Below are 17,443 nucleotides of genomic sequence, written 5' to 3'. Positions count from 1 at the left end.
TGGCTGATCTTAAAAAGACAATAAAATAACAAGTGCTGGCGAGGATGTGGAGAAGTAAAACCTTCAGACACTGTTAGTGGGAATACAGACTGGTGCAACCACTGTGGAAAACAGTATGCGTTTCCTCAAAAAAATTAAAACTACTATACTACTCTAAACTACTATACCTCAAAACTACTATACTATATGATCCAACAATTCCACTTCCGGGTGTTTATTCAATGAAAATGAAAACACGAATTTGAAGAGATTTATGCACCCCTGTGTTCACTCTATATTATTTACAATAGCCAAGATATGGAAGTAACCCAAGTGTCCATCAATAGATGAATGGATAAAGATGTGTGTGTGTGTGTGTGGGAGAATATTATTGTACTCTAATAATATTGAAATATATACAATTCAATATATACATATACATATACACAATGTAATATTCCTCAGCCACAGAAAAAAAGTTAAACCTTGTTATTTGCTACATGGGCAGACCTAGAGGGTATTCTGTTAAGTAAAATAAGTCAGAGAAAGACAAATACTGTATGATTTCACTGATATGTGGAATCTAAAAAATAAAATAAACTTGTCCTTGTTCCCTCTGCCCCCAGTGTCAAGTGCCGGGAGGTAGGGGAGGCCAGGGGGAGGTTAGTGGGGGGTGGGGTGGGAAGAGAGACATATGTACTACTATTTGTAATACCTTAAACAATAAAATTTAAAAAAATACAAAAATAAAAATAAGTAAACAAATAAAACAAAAACCAGATTTACTGACACAGGAGAATTTTAGATCTAAGAGGGAAAACTCAACCTTTAGATTTTTGAAGTGTTTTCTAAAACATTTCAAAATTTCTAGATACTTGTTCATATTTGAAAGATACCAAGCCTTTCAGTTAAACAATTATGGCCAATAGTGGAATTTTAGTCATTGGATGTCATCAGCCAAGTAAGCAAATCACCAAACATTCCACAGAAACCAGAAGAGAATAAGAAGTGAGATCTAGTAAAGAGGGCATTCTTAAGCTTTTGGAATGAGGTGCTTCTTATTGTATTCCCCATCAGATATCCACCTACACTTCAAATACAACTATCATATTCTCTTCCAAATAAGCCAGAAATACAAATGAAAAGTTTGTAAATCCTTTGGCAGTAGGTAATCTTAATTCATAGACATGTAAATGATATTAAATGCAACAGATGATCACTTAAGTCACCTTACCTCAGGACATCAATTTATAAAGCTGCAAAATGGATATTAATTCATTATCCTAAAGAACTGTACTGAATATATAGGTATGTAACCATAAACACTCCTATACTGGATATCAGAAATTATAACAATCATTCTTTTAACCACCAAAAACCCTAAGATATTGCAGCATGCATAGCAAGTGTGCAAAAGCGATGTTTAATATTCACATAATCATATATGAATACATACAAAAATTAAAATACTAACAACTTCCACTATTGAATTCTTTCTATGTGCCCAACAATGTATTAGACAATTATGTACATGCTTCCATTTTATACTCCCAGCACCACCATTCAGTTAATCATAATGACCTTGAGTTACAGACAAGGAAGCTGAGTCTGAAAGAAGTTCAATCATTTACCCACCAGAGGTCACAGGGTCAGAGGCAGGGCCACAATTCAAACCCAAGCCTGGTAGAATCCAAAGCCCGCACCCCTGCCATTATGCCAAGCTGGTCCTCACTGAACAGGAAGCACAGTGATGGGAGTGAGGGATGCCTGAAATCAGAGACTGGCATTTAAATTATGCTTCTGCCACCCAATAGCCCCAGTGATTTGGGGCAAGTTAGTTCAATCTCTTAAGAATTTACTTCTGTACTTATAAAATACTAGTGGCCCAGTGCACAAAATTAGTGCACATTAAAAGGGGATTAATTAGAGGAAATAATTTAATATTGTTATTTGCCCTTTTTCTATAATGGAAGTGTCAGAGATGAAAGAAAATTAGTAAAATGTATATGAAAACCTTCCTCCTGTCAGAGTCTGGGGCGCACCACAGGACCCAGAGTCAAGTCCCCGCCCACACACATGCACCTCAAAATCGTGTGAGATCCAGACCTGGCCGCCCCCCATCCCCCATTTGGCTAGATCCAGACCCAGCCAGTCCCACCCTTGTTAAGCCCCGCCAGGCAGGGGGCATAGCCTCAGGTCCCCTGGCCCAGCACCAGGACAGGGGGCGTGGCCTGAGGTCCCCCAACCCATACCAGGGCGGGGGGTGTGCATTGAGGTCCCCCGTCAAGCCCCTCTGGGTGGGGGGCATGGCTTGAGGTCCTCCATCAAGCCCTGCCAGGTGGGGGGGGGCAGCCTCAGGTACCCCGGGCCAGCACCGGCAGGGGGGGTACAGCCTCAGGTCCCCCATCAAGCACCATCGGCAGGGGAGGCGCAGCCTCAGGTCCCCTGTCAGGGGGGGTGTGGCCTGAGTTCTCCCGACCCAGCAATAGAGGTGCACCTTGAGATCCCCGGTCAAGCCCCGGTGGATGGGGGACATGGCTTGAGGTCCCCTGTCAAGCCCCACCTGGTGGGGGGCACAGCCTGAGTTCCCCAGACCCAGCACTAGGGGTGCACCTTGAGGTCCCCTGTCGAGCCCCATGGGGGCGGGGGAGGGCATAGCCTCAGGTCCCTGCTGATTGCTCGTTAAGGCTCCTTATGGGAACTTGGCCTCAGCTGTGGGTGCAGCCATCTTTGTGATGGAGTGATGGTCAATTAGCATATTCCCTCTTTATTAGATAGGATAATAGAGGCCCGATGCACAAAATTCGAGCAAGAGTAGGCCTTCCTTCCCCTGGCTGCCGGCACTGGCTTCCCTCTGGCACCCAGGACCCGGGCTTCCCTCCGGCCAGGGCAGGTACCCGGGACCTGGGCTTCCCTCACAGCCCTGGCTTTGTCCAGAAGGTCGTCCGGAAGGACGTCTGGTCTAATTAGCATATTACGCTTTTATTATTATAGGTGAGCAAGAAGTGTGTTCTAGGGTTAATATCTGAAAGTTAAGATAACACATTTGCAGCAGTTGGCAAGTAGAAAGCTTATACTATTCCCTGACTAAACTTCTCCCAATGCACTGCCCATGCCATTGCAGCAGTCTGCTGGATAACAGATAGAAAAGGACACCTAGAAGGTCAGCTGGCACTATATTTAGTTGATTAAATCATGAAGTGGTAGAGCAACAAGGTCACTTAAATGAGCCCCAGCCAAATCCTTTCACTGCAAGCTAAGGAAACCAGGGACCAGAAAATTAACGATGAAGCAATTATTTGGTGGTAGATCATGACCCAGAACCTCGATCCCTTCCAACCTCCAGTCAACAGCCCCTGCTAGTCTATCATCACTCATTCGGCTCCTCTGGCAAAAGAAAGTTACAGGTTCTAGTAAGTACCCAAGGTACCACCTGGAACCAGAGTGGGAAATATCTGATTGTTTTCAATCCTTGCGGGGTGGGAACTGTATTAGAACCTGCTCACACTGTCCATAAAATAGGTGAGCTCTGAAAGGCAGACAAGGAAGACAAGACTATACCAATTATGTGCACATATCAAACATGTGAAATACACTAAGTGGCCAGATTATTATGATCTCTGAATGCATAATAATCTGGCCACTCAGTATGTGTATGTGTGTGTGTGTGTACACACACACACACACACACACACACACACACACTAGAGGCCCGGTGCATGAAATTCATGCACGGGAAGGGGGTTCCCTCAGCTTGGCCTGCACTCTCTCCAATCTGGGACCCCTCAGGACCTCTGGCTCCTAACTGCTCACCTGCCTGCCGGCCTGATCCCCCTAACTGCTCTCCCCTGACAGCCTGTTTGCCCTAACTGCTCTCCCCTGCTGGCCTGGTCCTCCTAACTGCTCTCCCCTGCCTGCCTGATCGCCTCTAACCTCCTCTGCCTTGGCCCCGCCAACATGGCTTTGTCGGGAAGGATCTCCGGAAGGACATCCGAAAGGTCGTCCGGAAGATGTTCAGTCTAATTAGCATATTACCCTTTTATTAGTATAGATATTAGAGGCCCGGTGCATGAATTCGTGCATGGTTGGGGTCCGGCCAGCCTGTCCAGGGGTAGGGGACATGGGCGGTTGGCCAGCCTGCCTGCTGGTCGAACTCCTGGTTGAGGGGACAATTTGCATATTAGCCTTTTATTATATAGGATATACACCGAGTGGCCAGATTATTATGCGTTCAGAAATCATCATAATCTGGCCACTCAGTGTATGTCCACGTTAGAGTTCAGTTTTAGAGAATGAAGAACCTTAATGCTCATTTCACTTAACTAGCCCAATCCATTGTGTTTGAGAAGAAACATAAAGCCCCTACTGGGTTAAGTGACTAGCCATACTGGCTGTTCTGCAAGACACAGCATTAGAACCTACCTGCTCCTTTCTGCGTTTACCACTCCCCTCTCACCAGGCTACCAACCGAATTCAGTTCGGATTGCATTAGGAAAGTGCAGCAAGCCATGTCTGAGTCAGAAACAAGGGAGGCTATGTCTTTCAGAAAAAGGGAGGACTTTGTGAGAACAGAAGGACATGTGGAAACATAGACAGACTTGCCTTTCCCTTTTCATGCAAATCTTTAACAAACGGGCATTGGCCAGCAATTCTTCTCCTTTTCTTTCTACAAATGGTAGGAAATACCCTTCAGGACAATGAATGGCAGCCATGTTTACAATGTGTTTTTTTTCTATTACCGTCCTTAGGGAACTCAATGTATGTGCCTGCTTCAAGAAAATGACTATTTTTCAATAATGTTGAGATGATTATTATCATGGTGTGCTAAGTACTCTCCTAATAGTTCATGCTCAAAACAGCTCCAGGGGTGAACGATTTCTACTATTTGCAAACAGAGGCCTTTTGTTCACTCACCCAACAAATATTTGCTAAGCACCTACTGTGGTCAGGTCTCTGGCTGATCCTTAGGTCAAATCAATGTGAGTCCTGCCCCTGCAGAGCTCAGAGGCCAGGACAATGAGTGGGCACACACCAGCCAGTTACAGGGTTTTGTAGGCACCTTGGAATTTTAATAAGCTCCACAGGAGGATGAGGGAGGTGAAGAAAGTGCCTCTGGACCAGTAACAGTAAACTGAGACCTGGAGGGTAAGTGGAGTGAGCCTGTGAGGAGGGAAAGGCTAAGTTGTACTATTGACCTGAGTGACTTCTTACGGGTGCCAAATAAGGTTGTTTTCAAGTGTATAGTAACAGCCTAAAACAGGGAAAGGTTCTGCACAGCTGAGAGGCAATTTCATCAATAATAACAGTAATAGTAACCACTAGCATCTACTGAGCACTTACTGTATGCCATGTACTCTCTAGTCATTGAATCCTCTCAAGACTTCTTATATTGTCCAGACTCACATTTTTTTAAAAATATGCTATTATTGATTTTAGAGAGAAAGGGAGAGGGAGAGAGATAGATAGAAACATTAATGATGAGAGAGAATCATGGATCGGCTGCCTCCTGCACGCCCCACACTGGGGATCGAGCCCAGAATCCGGGCATATGCCCTGACTTGGAATCAAACCATGACCTCTTGGTTCATAGGTTGATGCTCAACCACTGAGCCACAATGGCCAGGCTACACTTACATTTTAAATGACATCTCAGATATACACGATTGGATAAATCATCTGCCTTGGGTTCATGGCACCTGTTAATGATTGGACCAAGCATCGCCTGCCTTCATTTAGTTACTAGAGGCCCAGTGCATGAAATTCGTGCACAGGTAGGGTCCCTAGCCTGGCCAGGGATCAGGGCTGATCGGGGCCTTCCTTCTGGCTGCTGGAAGGGGCCTTCCTTCATTCCGCACTGCCCCCTGTTGGTCAGCACACATCATAGTGAGCAATTGGTCTCCCGGTCGAACTCCCGCAGGTACAATTTGCATATTAGGCTTTTATATAGATATATAGATTATTAACACATTGCGGACCAATAGTTTTATTGCTAGCTTTACCCCATGGCCAGATAAGTTTCTACTGAACAAGTACAAAAAAACGTTTTACATGAATGTTAAAGGCACGCTTTAAAATTAAATACCCAATGCATTTTGAAGTTATTTATTACGTGTTTTTACAAGCTAATATCTTTTTAAAGTATGATACTTTGTAAAACACTGTGTAATATGAAGCAAGAATTCTCGTGATCCGTCTGCAATGTGTTAATAAGTATTCAAGAATCTACCAGCAAGACAAAAGGTTAAGACCTGGACAAAAACCCATTATCGAAACAGGATCCCCTTCACCCAAGGTAACCACCACCTGACATCGTATGTTTATCATCCCCTTGCTTTCCTTTTACGACAGTTTTATTGCACACTTCATTAAAAGTGTAGTTTCATTTTAGTTACCTTATCTTTATAAAAAAAGATAACAGGAAATGTAATTTATGGTACTATGACATATTCATAGTTACACATTGCTGTAATCCATTAGTTTTGACTCTTGTATAATATCACGGTTTATTCATTCACTCTCTCAGTGATGGGCATTTGGGTTGCTTCCAGGTTTCTGCTACTGTGTATAGGGCTGCTATGAATATTCATATGCACATGCATACTCAGATGCACACCAAAGTTACATATGGGCAAGCTTAGTCTCTCAGCCCAGGGATGGGATTGCCATGTCCCAGGGTATGTGAATGCCTAGCTTGAGAAGGTAAAGCCTCCCAGAGTCACCCAGGGACATTCCCACACACAATGGATAAAAAGAGCCTGTGGATCCACATGCGCAATGCCTGGCAGTGTCAGGCTTGATTTTTGCCCACAGAAAAGGCTAAAATGTTAACTAAGTGTGATCTGAATTTGCATGTCCGTGACCACCAATGGTGTTGAACTTCTCTTTATGTGCATATTGGCCCTGGGCATTTACAGTTCTACAAAATGCCTGCCTACTCTCATGTCATTTTGTTTTATTGGGCTTTCAGTGTTGGCCTTCTCACTGATTTTAATATATTTTTTATTCTAATGCTGTCTGTGGTATGTATTGAGTACACTGTCTTGTGTTTTCACTTTTGTTAAGGAATCTTAACCAAAAAAGGTCTTATTTTTAATTTAGTCAAATTTATCTCTTTTCCAATGTCTTCTTAGTGTCATATTTAAGAAATTCCTCCTTATCCCCCAAATTGTGATATCATCGAATGTGAATTTTAACATTTTGGCTTGGGCATGTAAGTTTTTGATACTCAAGAGTTGAGGTTGTTGTTTGTTTGTTTGTTTGTTTTAAATATGGCAGGAGGTATAGATCCAGGTCCACCTTTTTCTAACTAAACTTTCCCAGCACCCTTTACTGAACAGTGGTCTCTCTTCACCCAACTGAAGAAGCTCGCAACTCTGTCTTCTACAAAGTTCCACACGGGCCTGCTTCTGATCTGTCTCTTCCATAGCATAGGTCAAGTTAATGATCGCTAAACCAAATGCTACAGTTTCATTACAATAGCCTGCTTAGCTCTGATGACTAGAAGGACAGACAACCTCCCCACTCTACTCTTCTTCTTCAGAAGTGTCCTGGCTATCTTTGACCCTTTACTTTTTAAAAATGTTTTTATACTACGCTGTAGTAAAAAAGAAGGAGTTCTTACCATTTGCAACAGCATGGATGGAACTGGAGAGCATAAGTGAAATAAGCTAGTCAGAGAAAGATAAATATCACATGATCTCACTCATTTATGGAATATAATGAACAACATAAACTAATAAACAAAAACAGATCCAGTAAGGGGGAGAGATCAACCAAAGGACTTGTATGCATGCATATAAGCCTAACCAATGGACACAGACAACAGGGCGGTGAGGGCATGAGTGGGAGGGATAGGGAGGGGTAATGGGGCAATAAGGACACATATGTAACACCTTAATCAATAAAGAAATTTAAAAAAATGTTTTTATTGATTTCAGAGACAGGAAGGGAGAGGAGTGGGAGAGAAGGACAGAAACATCCTATCTAATAAAAGAGTAATATGCAAATTAACCATCACTCCGCTACACCAACAAACCATGCCCACAAGCCAATCAGGAGCGGGTATGCAAATTAACCCCAACCAAGATGGCTGCGGCCATGGAGGGAGGCTTGGGTTTCCCTGGAGATGGAGGAAGCCAAGCTTTCCACACACCCTGGTGGGCCCAGACCTCCACTCAAGGCTACAAAGTTTTAATTATAGAAAATAAATTCCAACAGAAATGGCTGCTGCCACGAAGCGAGCAGGAGGCTTGGCTCCACTCCAGGCTACAAAGTATAGAAGGTAAATAAATCCCAGATACCAGGGCGTCCGCTTGGGTCGCCGGGGGGTGTGGCCAGCCTGCAAACCACCACAGGCCTCTCGCCCAAGCCACCCCACACCCCAAGGGAACCCCCACCCTGATCCGGGACACCCTTTAGGGCAAACCAGCTGACCCCCACCCATGCACCAGGCCTCTATCCTATCTAATAAAAGAGTAATATGCAGATTGACCATCACTCCAACACACAAGATGGCTGCCCCCATGTGGTCAAAGATCCTGCCCCCATGTGGACACAAGATGGCCACCACAAGATGGCCAGCAGGGGAGGGCAGTTGGGAGGGACCAGGCCTTCAGGGGAGGGCAGTTAGGGGTGACCAGGCTGGCAGGGGAGCAGTTTGGCATCTATCAGGCTGGCAGGGGAGTGGTTAGGGGGTGATCAGGCTGGCAGGCAGAAGCGGTTAGGGGCAATCAGGAAGGCAGGTAGGTGAGCACTTGGGAGCCAGCATCCCTGGATTATGAGAGGGATGTCCGACTGCCCATTTAGGACCGATTCCACTGGGATTGGGCCTAAATGGGCAGTCGGACATCCCTCAAGGGGTCCCAGATTGGAGAGGGTGCAGACTGGGCTGAGGGACACCCTCCCCCCCGTGCATGAATTTCATGCACCAGGTTTCTAGTCAATAATAAGAGAGAATCACTGATTGGTTGCAGGTGAGCCCGAAACCCAGGAATGTGCCTTGACCGGGAACTGAACCATGACCTCCTGGCTCAACCACTGAGCAACACAGGCCCAGCTGATCCTTTAATCTTATATAAATCTTACAACCATTTGTGGAGGAGAAACTGGTCCAGATGTGACTGACTGGTCCAGATGTGACTGCTGTTAAACTGGGGTCAGGATGGAGATTACTTTCTGTTACACCCTCGGAGGCTGTGGGATCCTTCCTGGATGCTCGTCTTCTCACATAAACCAGTACCTCTCCTAAGTGTCCCACAGCGTGCTGGTGCCTGGAATAGGCCATTGTCCTGGCCAGGTCATGCATATAAGGCATGTTCCTGTACCTGGGACTGGTCACACACCAACACCCCTGCCCATCCTGCCCTGTTCTATATAATTCTTTGGCTACATAAATAACAATTTATTTAAAATTAAGAGTTGAATACTTTTTAATTCTTCATATTTACCACACCTAAGAGGCATCTTGTTTTATCTTACAGTTAAATCATTTTCTAACTCCTATTGTTTTCATCAACAAATAAAATAAATTTTTAAATATATACATTTATCAATTTCAGAGAAGAAGGGAGATAGAGATACAGAGAGAGAGAGAGGGAGAGAGAAACATCAATGATGAGTATCATTGATCAGCTGCCTCCTGCACACTCCCTACTGGGGATCAAGCCCACAACACGGGCATGTGCCCTTAACTGGAATTGAACCCGTGACCCTTCAGTCCAGAGGCCGATGCTCTATTCACTGAGCCAAATCAGCTAAGGCCAAATAAAATAATTTTAAAAATCCTGTTAGAAAATGTTGACTTCAGTCAAAGTCAGGATTTGGTAAAATTTTTAAATGAAATGCTCAGCCTTATAACAGATGTAACAAGTAGCACTGAATTCCTAAAGCTACAGAGACAAGACCCTTCAGTCATTTACTCCTTAGGAAATGACAAGTGAAAACCTAAAGCATGCTGGCGACTGGTTAAGGGACAGACATTCCGTTCCACTTAAATTAGCTAAAGAAAAAAAGCAAACTTTAAGGGAACATTTTCCCTATTATAGTTCATGAAACATATGAAATCACTGTCTAATAGCAGCACTTCTTTTCCATTTCAGATTTTTGCTTGGACTTACCGCTTGGCAAACACTGGCATTTCTGGTTTGGGTTATGCCTCCCACAAAGACCACACAGGTTAGAAAAATATGGAAGCACAAGTTCACAAGCATGTGCCAGCCCTTGAGACTGATTCTGATCAAACTGTTAAAAGAAAAAGGAAAATATTAATATTCACACTGCAGTACCTGCCTTCAAGACTTGAAGCTTAAAACACCAAATTTCATGTGCTATCAGACAGACAGACAGAAACACACACACACACACTCTTTGAGAACTCATTCAACTCAATATTGTCTCTTAACATTTAACTTTACGCCCTAAAAAAAGACAAGTCATAGATGAAACTACTGCCCCCACTAAAGGCTAAAGAAATTCTCCATAATGAGAAACATGTGGGCTTTTGTTATTTCCGATGTCTGTGACAGGTGAATGACTTGTTTGCTTCCTAGCGATTTCTGCAAGGTGCCGATCTCCACTTCCCTGACCTACCCCTGCCCAGTGCTTTTCTTCTTGGCCTTTCCTAATAAACGCTGAAGTCTTTCTTTCTTTCTTTTATTTTAATATCAAAACCGCCTTTTGTTTCTTAACTAAATGTCAAGAAATGCCATGCAGGCCCGGCTTGAATAGGAAAATACATTCTATCAAAACCTCTTCTGAGTTGCTGCTTAGCAAATCCCTTCAGCGCACCGTTTCCTACCATCCAAGTTTCTGTAGCTCTGCCCCCAATGAACAAAAACCATACCTCGTGCTTAAATGCCACAAACGTTCTTAAAAATGCCATCTATAAAATAAAGAATATCGAAACGGAGAAAAAGTCATAAGCCAGAAATAAACCCCCCATCCCATTCTGGTTCTGGAAGACTCGGCTCCAGGGAACAACCTGCACCTGACCTCACCCCTGGTGGCTGCCAGGCCCCACCTCCCAGCCTCCCTCCCACGTTCTCTCCCAGATACAACTGACTGGAGGCTGTAAAAGCTACACTGACCATCTCATGTACTAATTACGTCGCAAACTACATGAAATGAACACAGCTTGCATGTGTTCTAAAATAATTGTTCTTACTCTGGAAAGATGGTAAAAAACACACACACAAAAAAAACTATATAAATTTTACAACCATTTGTGGAGGAGACACTGGACCAGATGTGACTGACTGGTTCAGATGTGACTGTGTTATCCTAGTGCAATCTTACCTTATAATAGACAAATATGCAAATTGACCGCACCTTCGCTACGCCCAAGCCACGCCCACCAACCAAACCACGCCCACCAGGAAACCATTGCAGGGACGTTGGGGTGTGGCGGAGCCCAAGGCCGGGAAAGCCTCGGGCGGAGGCTGTCCCGGCCTTGGGCACCAGCGGGTAGCCTGCACGGATCGCAGGAAACCACTGGGGGTCGGCTCCTGCGATCCTTAGCAGGGATGTTGGTGTGGCCGAGCCCAAGGCCACCGCCCGGGGCCAAGCCCCGACCCTGGAAGAAGGCAGAAGGCGGTGGCCACAGCCAAGGCCTGGGTCCTCGGTGCCTGCAGAAAACTGGTGCAGGCAGCCAGGTGAATGAAGGTCTATTGCACGAATCTTCGTGCAAACAGGCTACTAGTGTAAAATAAACTCCTCTCCATCCATAGTCCTATGCGCGCCAGGCCTTATGTCTCACCTGTGGTGGTACATGTAGCTGACGATGACCGCTAGGAGGCACAGGAGGAGAATGACGGCGGTGGTGTAGATCACAGGGTGCAGGAGGCTGGCGGCCTGGGTGTAGAGCTCAGATCCCGTCAGATCCTGAGGGGAAAGAAAGCATCACTGGAGCTGAGCTCTTCGGGACACGTAACCTCTGAGATTTTCTCCTGTGAAAACACACTGACAACAACACTCTAGTCCCTGCAGCTGGCCTCTAGGCTGCTTCCGGGCACTGGCTGCTTCACCTTCCGCTAGGACCTGTTCAACACCCGCCACCACTTCCTGGCCAGCTGTATCATCTGGGGGCAGTCACAAGTGCAGATGCCACCGATGTCTGGCGGGTTTGGGGTAAGGGCAAGAGGAGGGTGTGAACGTGCCTTCCAGAGAGTAACAACACTCTTTAATACAGTTCCTCATGTTGTGGTGACCCCCAACCATAAAATTATTTTATGGTTAATATCAGATAATATCCAGCTACCCTGGCAGAGAGTAACAACACAGGTAGCTGGATATTATCTGATAAGGCAGCAGTTCTCAACTTGTGGGTCGCAGGTTGAGAACCGCTAGCAGGGTCGCCTAAGACCATCAGAAAACACAGATATTTACATTACGATTTCATAACAGTAGCAAAATTACAGTTATAAAGTAGCAACGAAAATAATGTTATGGTTGGGGGTCACCACAACATGAGGAACCGTATTAAAGGGTCGCGGCATTAGAAAGCTTGAGAACCACTGTGATAAGGCATTTGACAAAGCACCAATCGAGTTCCCCAAATATATTATAGATTGTAATATTTACATTGACAAGAAATAAGTATTTCTCAAAAGCCAAATGAATGTGACATAGTACATGAAAGTGACGATTCTGAAACAGAGGGCAGTGACTCCTAATTCAAAGTTACCAATGGAGAAAAACACGAGGACTATGTCACTGGTCACCGAGGGCACGGCTCCCACAGGCCATTCCTGGGGGCCACAGCACACCAGCCCGCCCAAATGGAAGGGAAGCCCTGCGGAGACGCAGACCAGGGGGAGGTACAAAGGGCCAGACAGTGAATGTTGGGGGCTTTGCAAGGCAAACCGAGGCCATTGTGTGGGCACTTAAAACCACTAACCATTTAAAAATTTTCAAATCACTCTTAGCATTCCAGCAGTTATTAGGTGTACCAGTTAATAATGCAGATTTTTTAATAGATGGAGTTACACATATGTTGATATGTATGCGATTTGATATGTATGCTATTTTGTTGTATGGACAGAAAGCTTCAAAACTTCATATGTCAAATTTGCTGAAGGTGTTAACATCATAGATATTTTTACACTTAAAAATGTCGAATATCGTGCCAAAAAAAGAGCATTTGCGGGAAGTTTTAATTTATTACTTTATTTTGAAGAAAAAGTTATCGTATATTTAGGAAAGTTATGGTGAACATGCTCCACCTCAAGATACTTGTGAACGCTGGTTTAAACACTTTAAAAGTAATGATTTAGATGTGAAAGACAAAGAATGTCCAGGTCAACCGAAAAAGTTTGAAGACCAACAATTACAAGCATTATTGGATGAAGATGTGTGTCAAACTCAAAAACAACTTACAGAAAGATTAAACGTTGCTCAGCAAACAATTTCTGATCGTTTACAAATCATGGGAAAGATTTTAAAGGAAGGAAAATGGGTGCCACATTAACTGAACGGAAGACACATGGAAAACCGAAAAGTCATCAGTAAAATGTTGCTTCAACAGCATGAAAGTCTTTTTTTGCATCGAATTGTGACTGGCGATGCAAAGTGGGTTTATTTTGAGAATCCCAAACACACAAAATCATGGGTTGACCCAGGTCAACCATCAACATCAACTGCAAGGCCAAATCGCTATGGAAAGAAGACAATGCTCTGCGTTTGGTGGGATCAGGAAGGTGTGGTGCACTATGAGCTTCTAAAACCAGGTGAAACCATTAATACTGATTGCTACAGACAACAAATAATCAATTTGAACCACGCTTTGATCGTGAAACGACCAGAATATGCCAGAAGACACAGCAAAGTAATTTTGCTTCATGATGATGCACCATCACACACTGCAAAAACAGTTAAAGACACGGTAAAAGATCTTGCCTGGGAAGTATCAACCCACCCGCTGCATTCACCAGACCTTGCTCCTTCAGATGTTACGATCGATGGCACGCGCACTTTCTGAGCAGCACTTCAAAACATACAAAGAAGTGGAAAATTGGGTCTCTGAATGTTTTGCCTCAAAAAAAGAAAAGTTCTATTGGGAGGGTATCCACAAATTACCTGAAAGATGGGGGAAATGTGTAGCTAGCGATGGACATTACTTTGAATAAAGAAAGCACTTTTGATGTTTCTCTTGAAATTATTGTGTTTTCTTTGATTACAAAATCCGCATTATTAACTGGTACACCTAGTAAAACCAACAGCACCTAACTGAATTGCTTGCCAGGGTTTACTGGCCCCTGGTATAGAGAGAACAAACAAAATAAGAAAAGCCTATCCTGATGGCACAAAATTCTTGAGACTATACAACTATTTAAGACAGTTGCGATTAGGATAGGAAAGATGTTAAGATCTCAAACAAGAGAAGTCAAGTAGAAATCTGAATCAAAATAATTTTTAATTATACTAGTAAATAAATATAGGCTATGATACTAAAAGCAAAACATTTCTAAATACACTGTCCAAAAACGGCCACTAGGAGACACTGGTGAGAAGGAAAAATGAGACCTTCATTCACAGTAGCAACACAGTGATGAGACAGGAAGTCTCTATCTGCCTCCAGAGCTTACAGGACACAGTCCCTCACCAAAGTGGTGATCGTAGTCACTCTTCTATAGGGTACAAAGTCCAAGAAAAAAACTGAGCTCAGAGTGAAAAGTAAAGTTGTCTGCAGACATGAAGCCGTATCAGAACACCTGAAAGTATGTTAAAAATCACAAAGATTATTATTAAGGACACAAATCAATGAAAGAAGTGTTCTTCAAAATCTCTGTTTCCTTGACAGACAAATATTCCTTTATTTTCAAGTTACTTCTAGCCCGGGAATTACTATATAAATTCACTGGCAGTTTTAAAGAGTTCATTAGCATTGGCTCAATAATAAGGGTAAGTATAAATCAGTAGTCCTCTAATTTCACCAGGATCTGAACAATGGAAGATAGTAGAGTACATCCTGTCAGAATATAAAGAATTATTTTAAAAAGTTTACCAATACATTAAAATTTAAAAATAGATCTGAAATCAGTAATGTAAAAAAAGACTATGACTTCTATGTTGCTTTTATATTTCCACAATTTTTTCTACAATTTTTATATTTCCTCTAAGAAACAAGGCATAATTTAAAGATTTTGCTTCCCTTACATCACACCATACACAATCCCTTCCAGTCAAACCTTGGACCTAAATGTGAAAGATAAAACACATTAAAGCTTCTTAAAGAAAACAAAGGAGAATATCATTATGATCCTGATGTGGGCAAAGATTTCTTAAATAGAACATGAAAAGATATTAAAAAAACTTCAGAAAAAATTAAGAAACTCCGTCCATAAAAAAAGAAAACATTGAGAGAAAAAGAGTAAAGGCATATCCATAGGCTTAATGCTTGCCCCCCGCCCCATTCATATATGTTGAGATCTAACGGCCAATGCGATATTAGGAGGTGGGGCCTTTGGGAGGTGATTAGGTCATGAGAGGGGAGTCCTCACAAATGGGGTTACTGCCCATATAGAGAGACCCCAGAGAGCCCCCTTGTCCCTTCCACTATGTGAGGACAAAAAGAGGGCCCTCACCAGATACTGAACCTTGATCTTGGACCTCCAGCCCCCAGCACTTTGGGGAATAAATTTCTGTTATTTATAAACTACCCAATCTGTGGGATTCTGTTACAGCAGCCTGAATGGATTAAATCAGGCACGGAGGAGGAGAAGATATCTGCAACACATAAATCCTACAAAAAGCTCCTGTTCACAGTTCATATCAAGAAGCCATTCGAGTCAATAAGAAAACAATAGATAACCAGATTAAAAACAGGCCAAGACTTATCCATATATATACAAAGCCAGGAGCTGTTACGACCGAAACAACCAGATGGATGACCGAACAGGCTGCATGGGACGCCCAGGCCGGCAGGGGGGTTAGTGAGGGACGACCAAACAACCGAACATCAGGCTGCATGGGGCGCCCAGGCTCACAGGGGGGTTAGTGAGGGGCGACCAGGCCAGCTGTGTGGGGCGACCAGGTCCGCAGGGGGGTCAGTTGGGGGGACCAGGCTGGCGGAGGGGGCAGTTGGGGGCAACCAGGCTGGCAGAGGGTGCAGTTAGGGGAGACCAGTCCGGCGGGGGTGGGGGCAGTTGGGAGTGACCAGGCCAGCAGGGGGTCAGTTAGGGGCAACCAGGCCGGCAGAGGGGGGCAGTTAGGGGCGACCAGGCCAGCAGGGGGGGCAGTTAGGGGTGACCAGGCCAGCGGGGAAGGGGCAGTTATGGGAGACCAGGCTGGCAGGGTGGGGGGGTGCGCAGTTAGGGGCGATCAGGCTGGCAGGCAGAGGCAGTTAGAGGTGATCAGATGGCAGTGGGAGCAGTTAGGGGTGATCAGGCAGGCAGGCAGGTGAGCAGTTAGGAGCCAGTGGACCAGAGATCGGGCCTAAATCGGCAGTCGGACATCCCCCAAGGGTTCCTTCCCGATTGTAGAGGGTGCAGGCTGGGCTGAGGGACCCTCCCACCCCCCATACACGAATTTCATGCACCAGGACTCTAGACTGTGGAATAAAAAAACAAAAACAAACAAAACCTCATAGAAAAAGAGACTGGAGAAAGAGGGGCAGGAGGTGGGGAATTGGATAAAGGTGGTCAAAAGGTACAACTTCCAGTTATTAAACAAGTAAGTACGGGGATGTAATGTGTAACATGATGAATATAATTAATACTGCTGAATGGTTTATGTGAAAGTTGCTAAGAGAGTCAATTCTAAAATTTCTTATCACAAGAAAAAATTGTTTTCTTCTTTTTTTTGTTAATCCTCATCTGAGGATATATTTCCACTGATTTTTAGAGAGAATGGAAGAGAGAGGGAAAGAGAGAGAGAAACATCCATGTGAGAAAAACACATCAATTGGTTGCCTCCTGCATGAGCCACAACTAGGGCCAGGGCTGGGGAGGAGCCTGCAACCAAGGCATGTGCCCTTAGCTGGAATCGAACCTGGGACCCTTTGGTCCATAGGTTGACGCTCTAGCCACTGAGCCAAACAGGCCAGAGCAAGTTTTCTTTTTTTTAATCCATATGAGATATTGGATGTTAACTAAGTTTACTGTGGTAATCATATCACAGCACATGCAAGTCAATTCGTTAGGTGGTACACCTTAAATGTATACAGTGCTGTAGGTCGATCTTACCTCAATAAAACAAAAAAAAGTCAAAGATAATTTTTAGAAAGTGCAAGATCTGGGCAATAACATCACAAAAGGGGGTCCTGAAACTGACAATAAGAAAAAGAAGAGGTGCTCAGCATCATTAGTCACCGGAGGAAGGCAAAGTAAACCCACAATCATATATCATAATACCACCAAGACTAAAATTAAAGCATTAGAATCCCAAGCACTGGCAAGGATGTGAGCTACTCAAACTAATTACGGGTGCAACCGTAAACCAATGCAACCACTTTGGTCAACTGTATGGTATT

At 44.1% G+C, this 17,443-nt stretch overlaps 1 protein-coding gene across 1 annotated transcript in view; it reads right to left on the bottom strand.

Annotated features, from left to right (window-relative positions):
* ADGRA3 (adhesion G protein-coupled receptor A3) overlaps positions 1 to 17,443 on the bottom strand; it is a 115,010-nt gene that overhangs the window by 7,755 nt on the left and 89,812 nt on the right. The window contains exons 15-16 of the mRNA XM_008140346.3: positions 11,732 to 11,856; positions 10,095 to 10,218 (exon numbers count right to left, since the gene is read on the bottom strand). Coding sequence (XP_008138568.3) covers positions 10,095 to 10,218; positions 11,732 to 11,856 — 249 coding nt within the window. The remainder of the gene's footprint in view (positions 1 to 10,094; positions 10,219 to 11,731; positions 11,857 to 17,443) is intronic.

The sequence above is a fragment of the Eptesicus fuscus genome, chromosome 2 (genome assembly GCF_027574615.1).
Source record: "Eptesicus fuscus isolate TK198812 chromosome 2, DD_ASM_mEF_20220401, whole genome shotgun sequence".
Lineage (NCBI taxonomy): Eukaryota > Metazoa > Chordata > Mammalia > Chiroptera > Vespertilionidae > Eptesicus > Eptesicus fuscus.
Note: the sequence above shows the minus strand (reverse complement) of the source record. Positions and strands in the feature narration are given on the sequence as shown.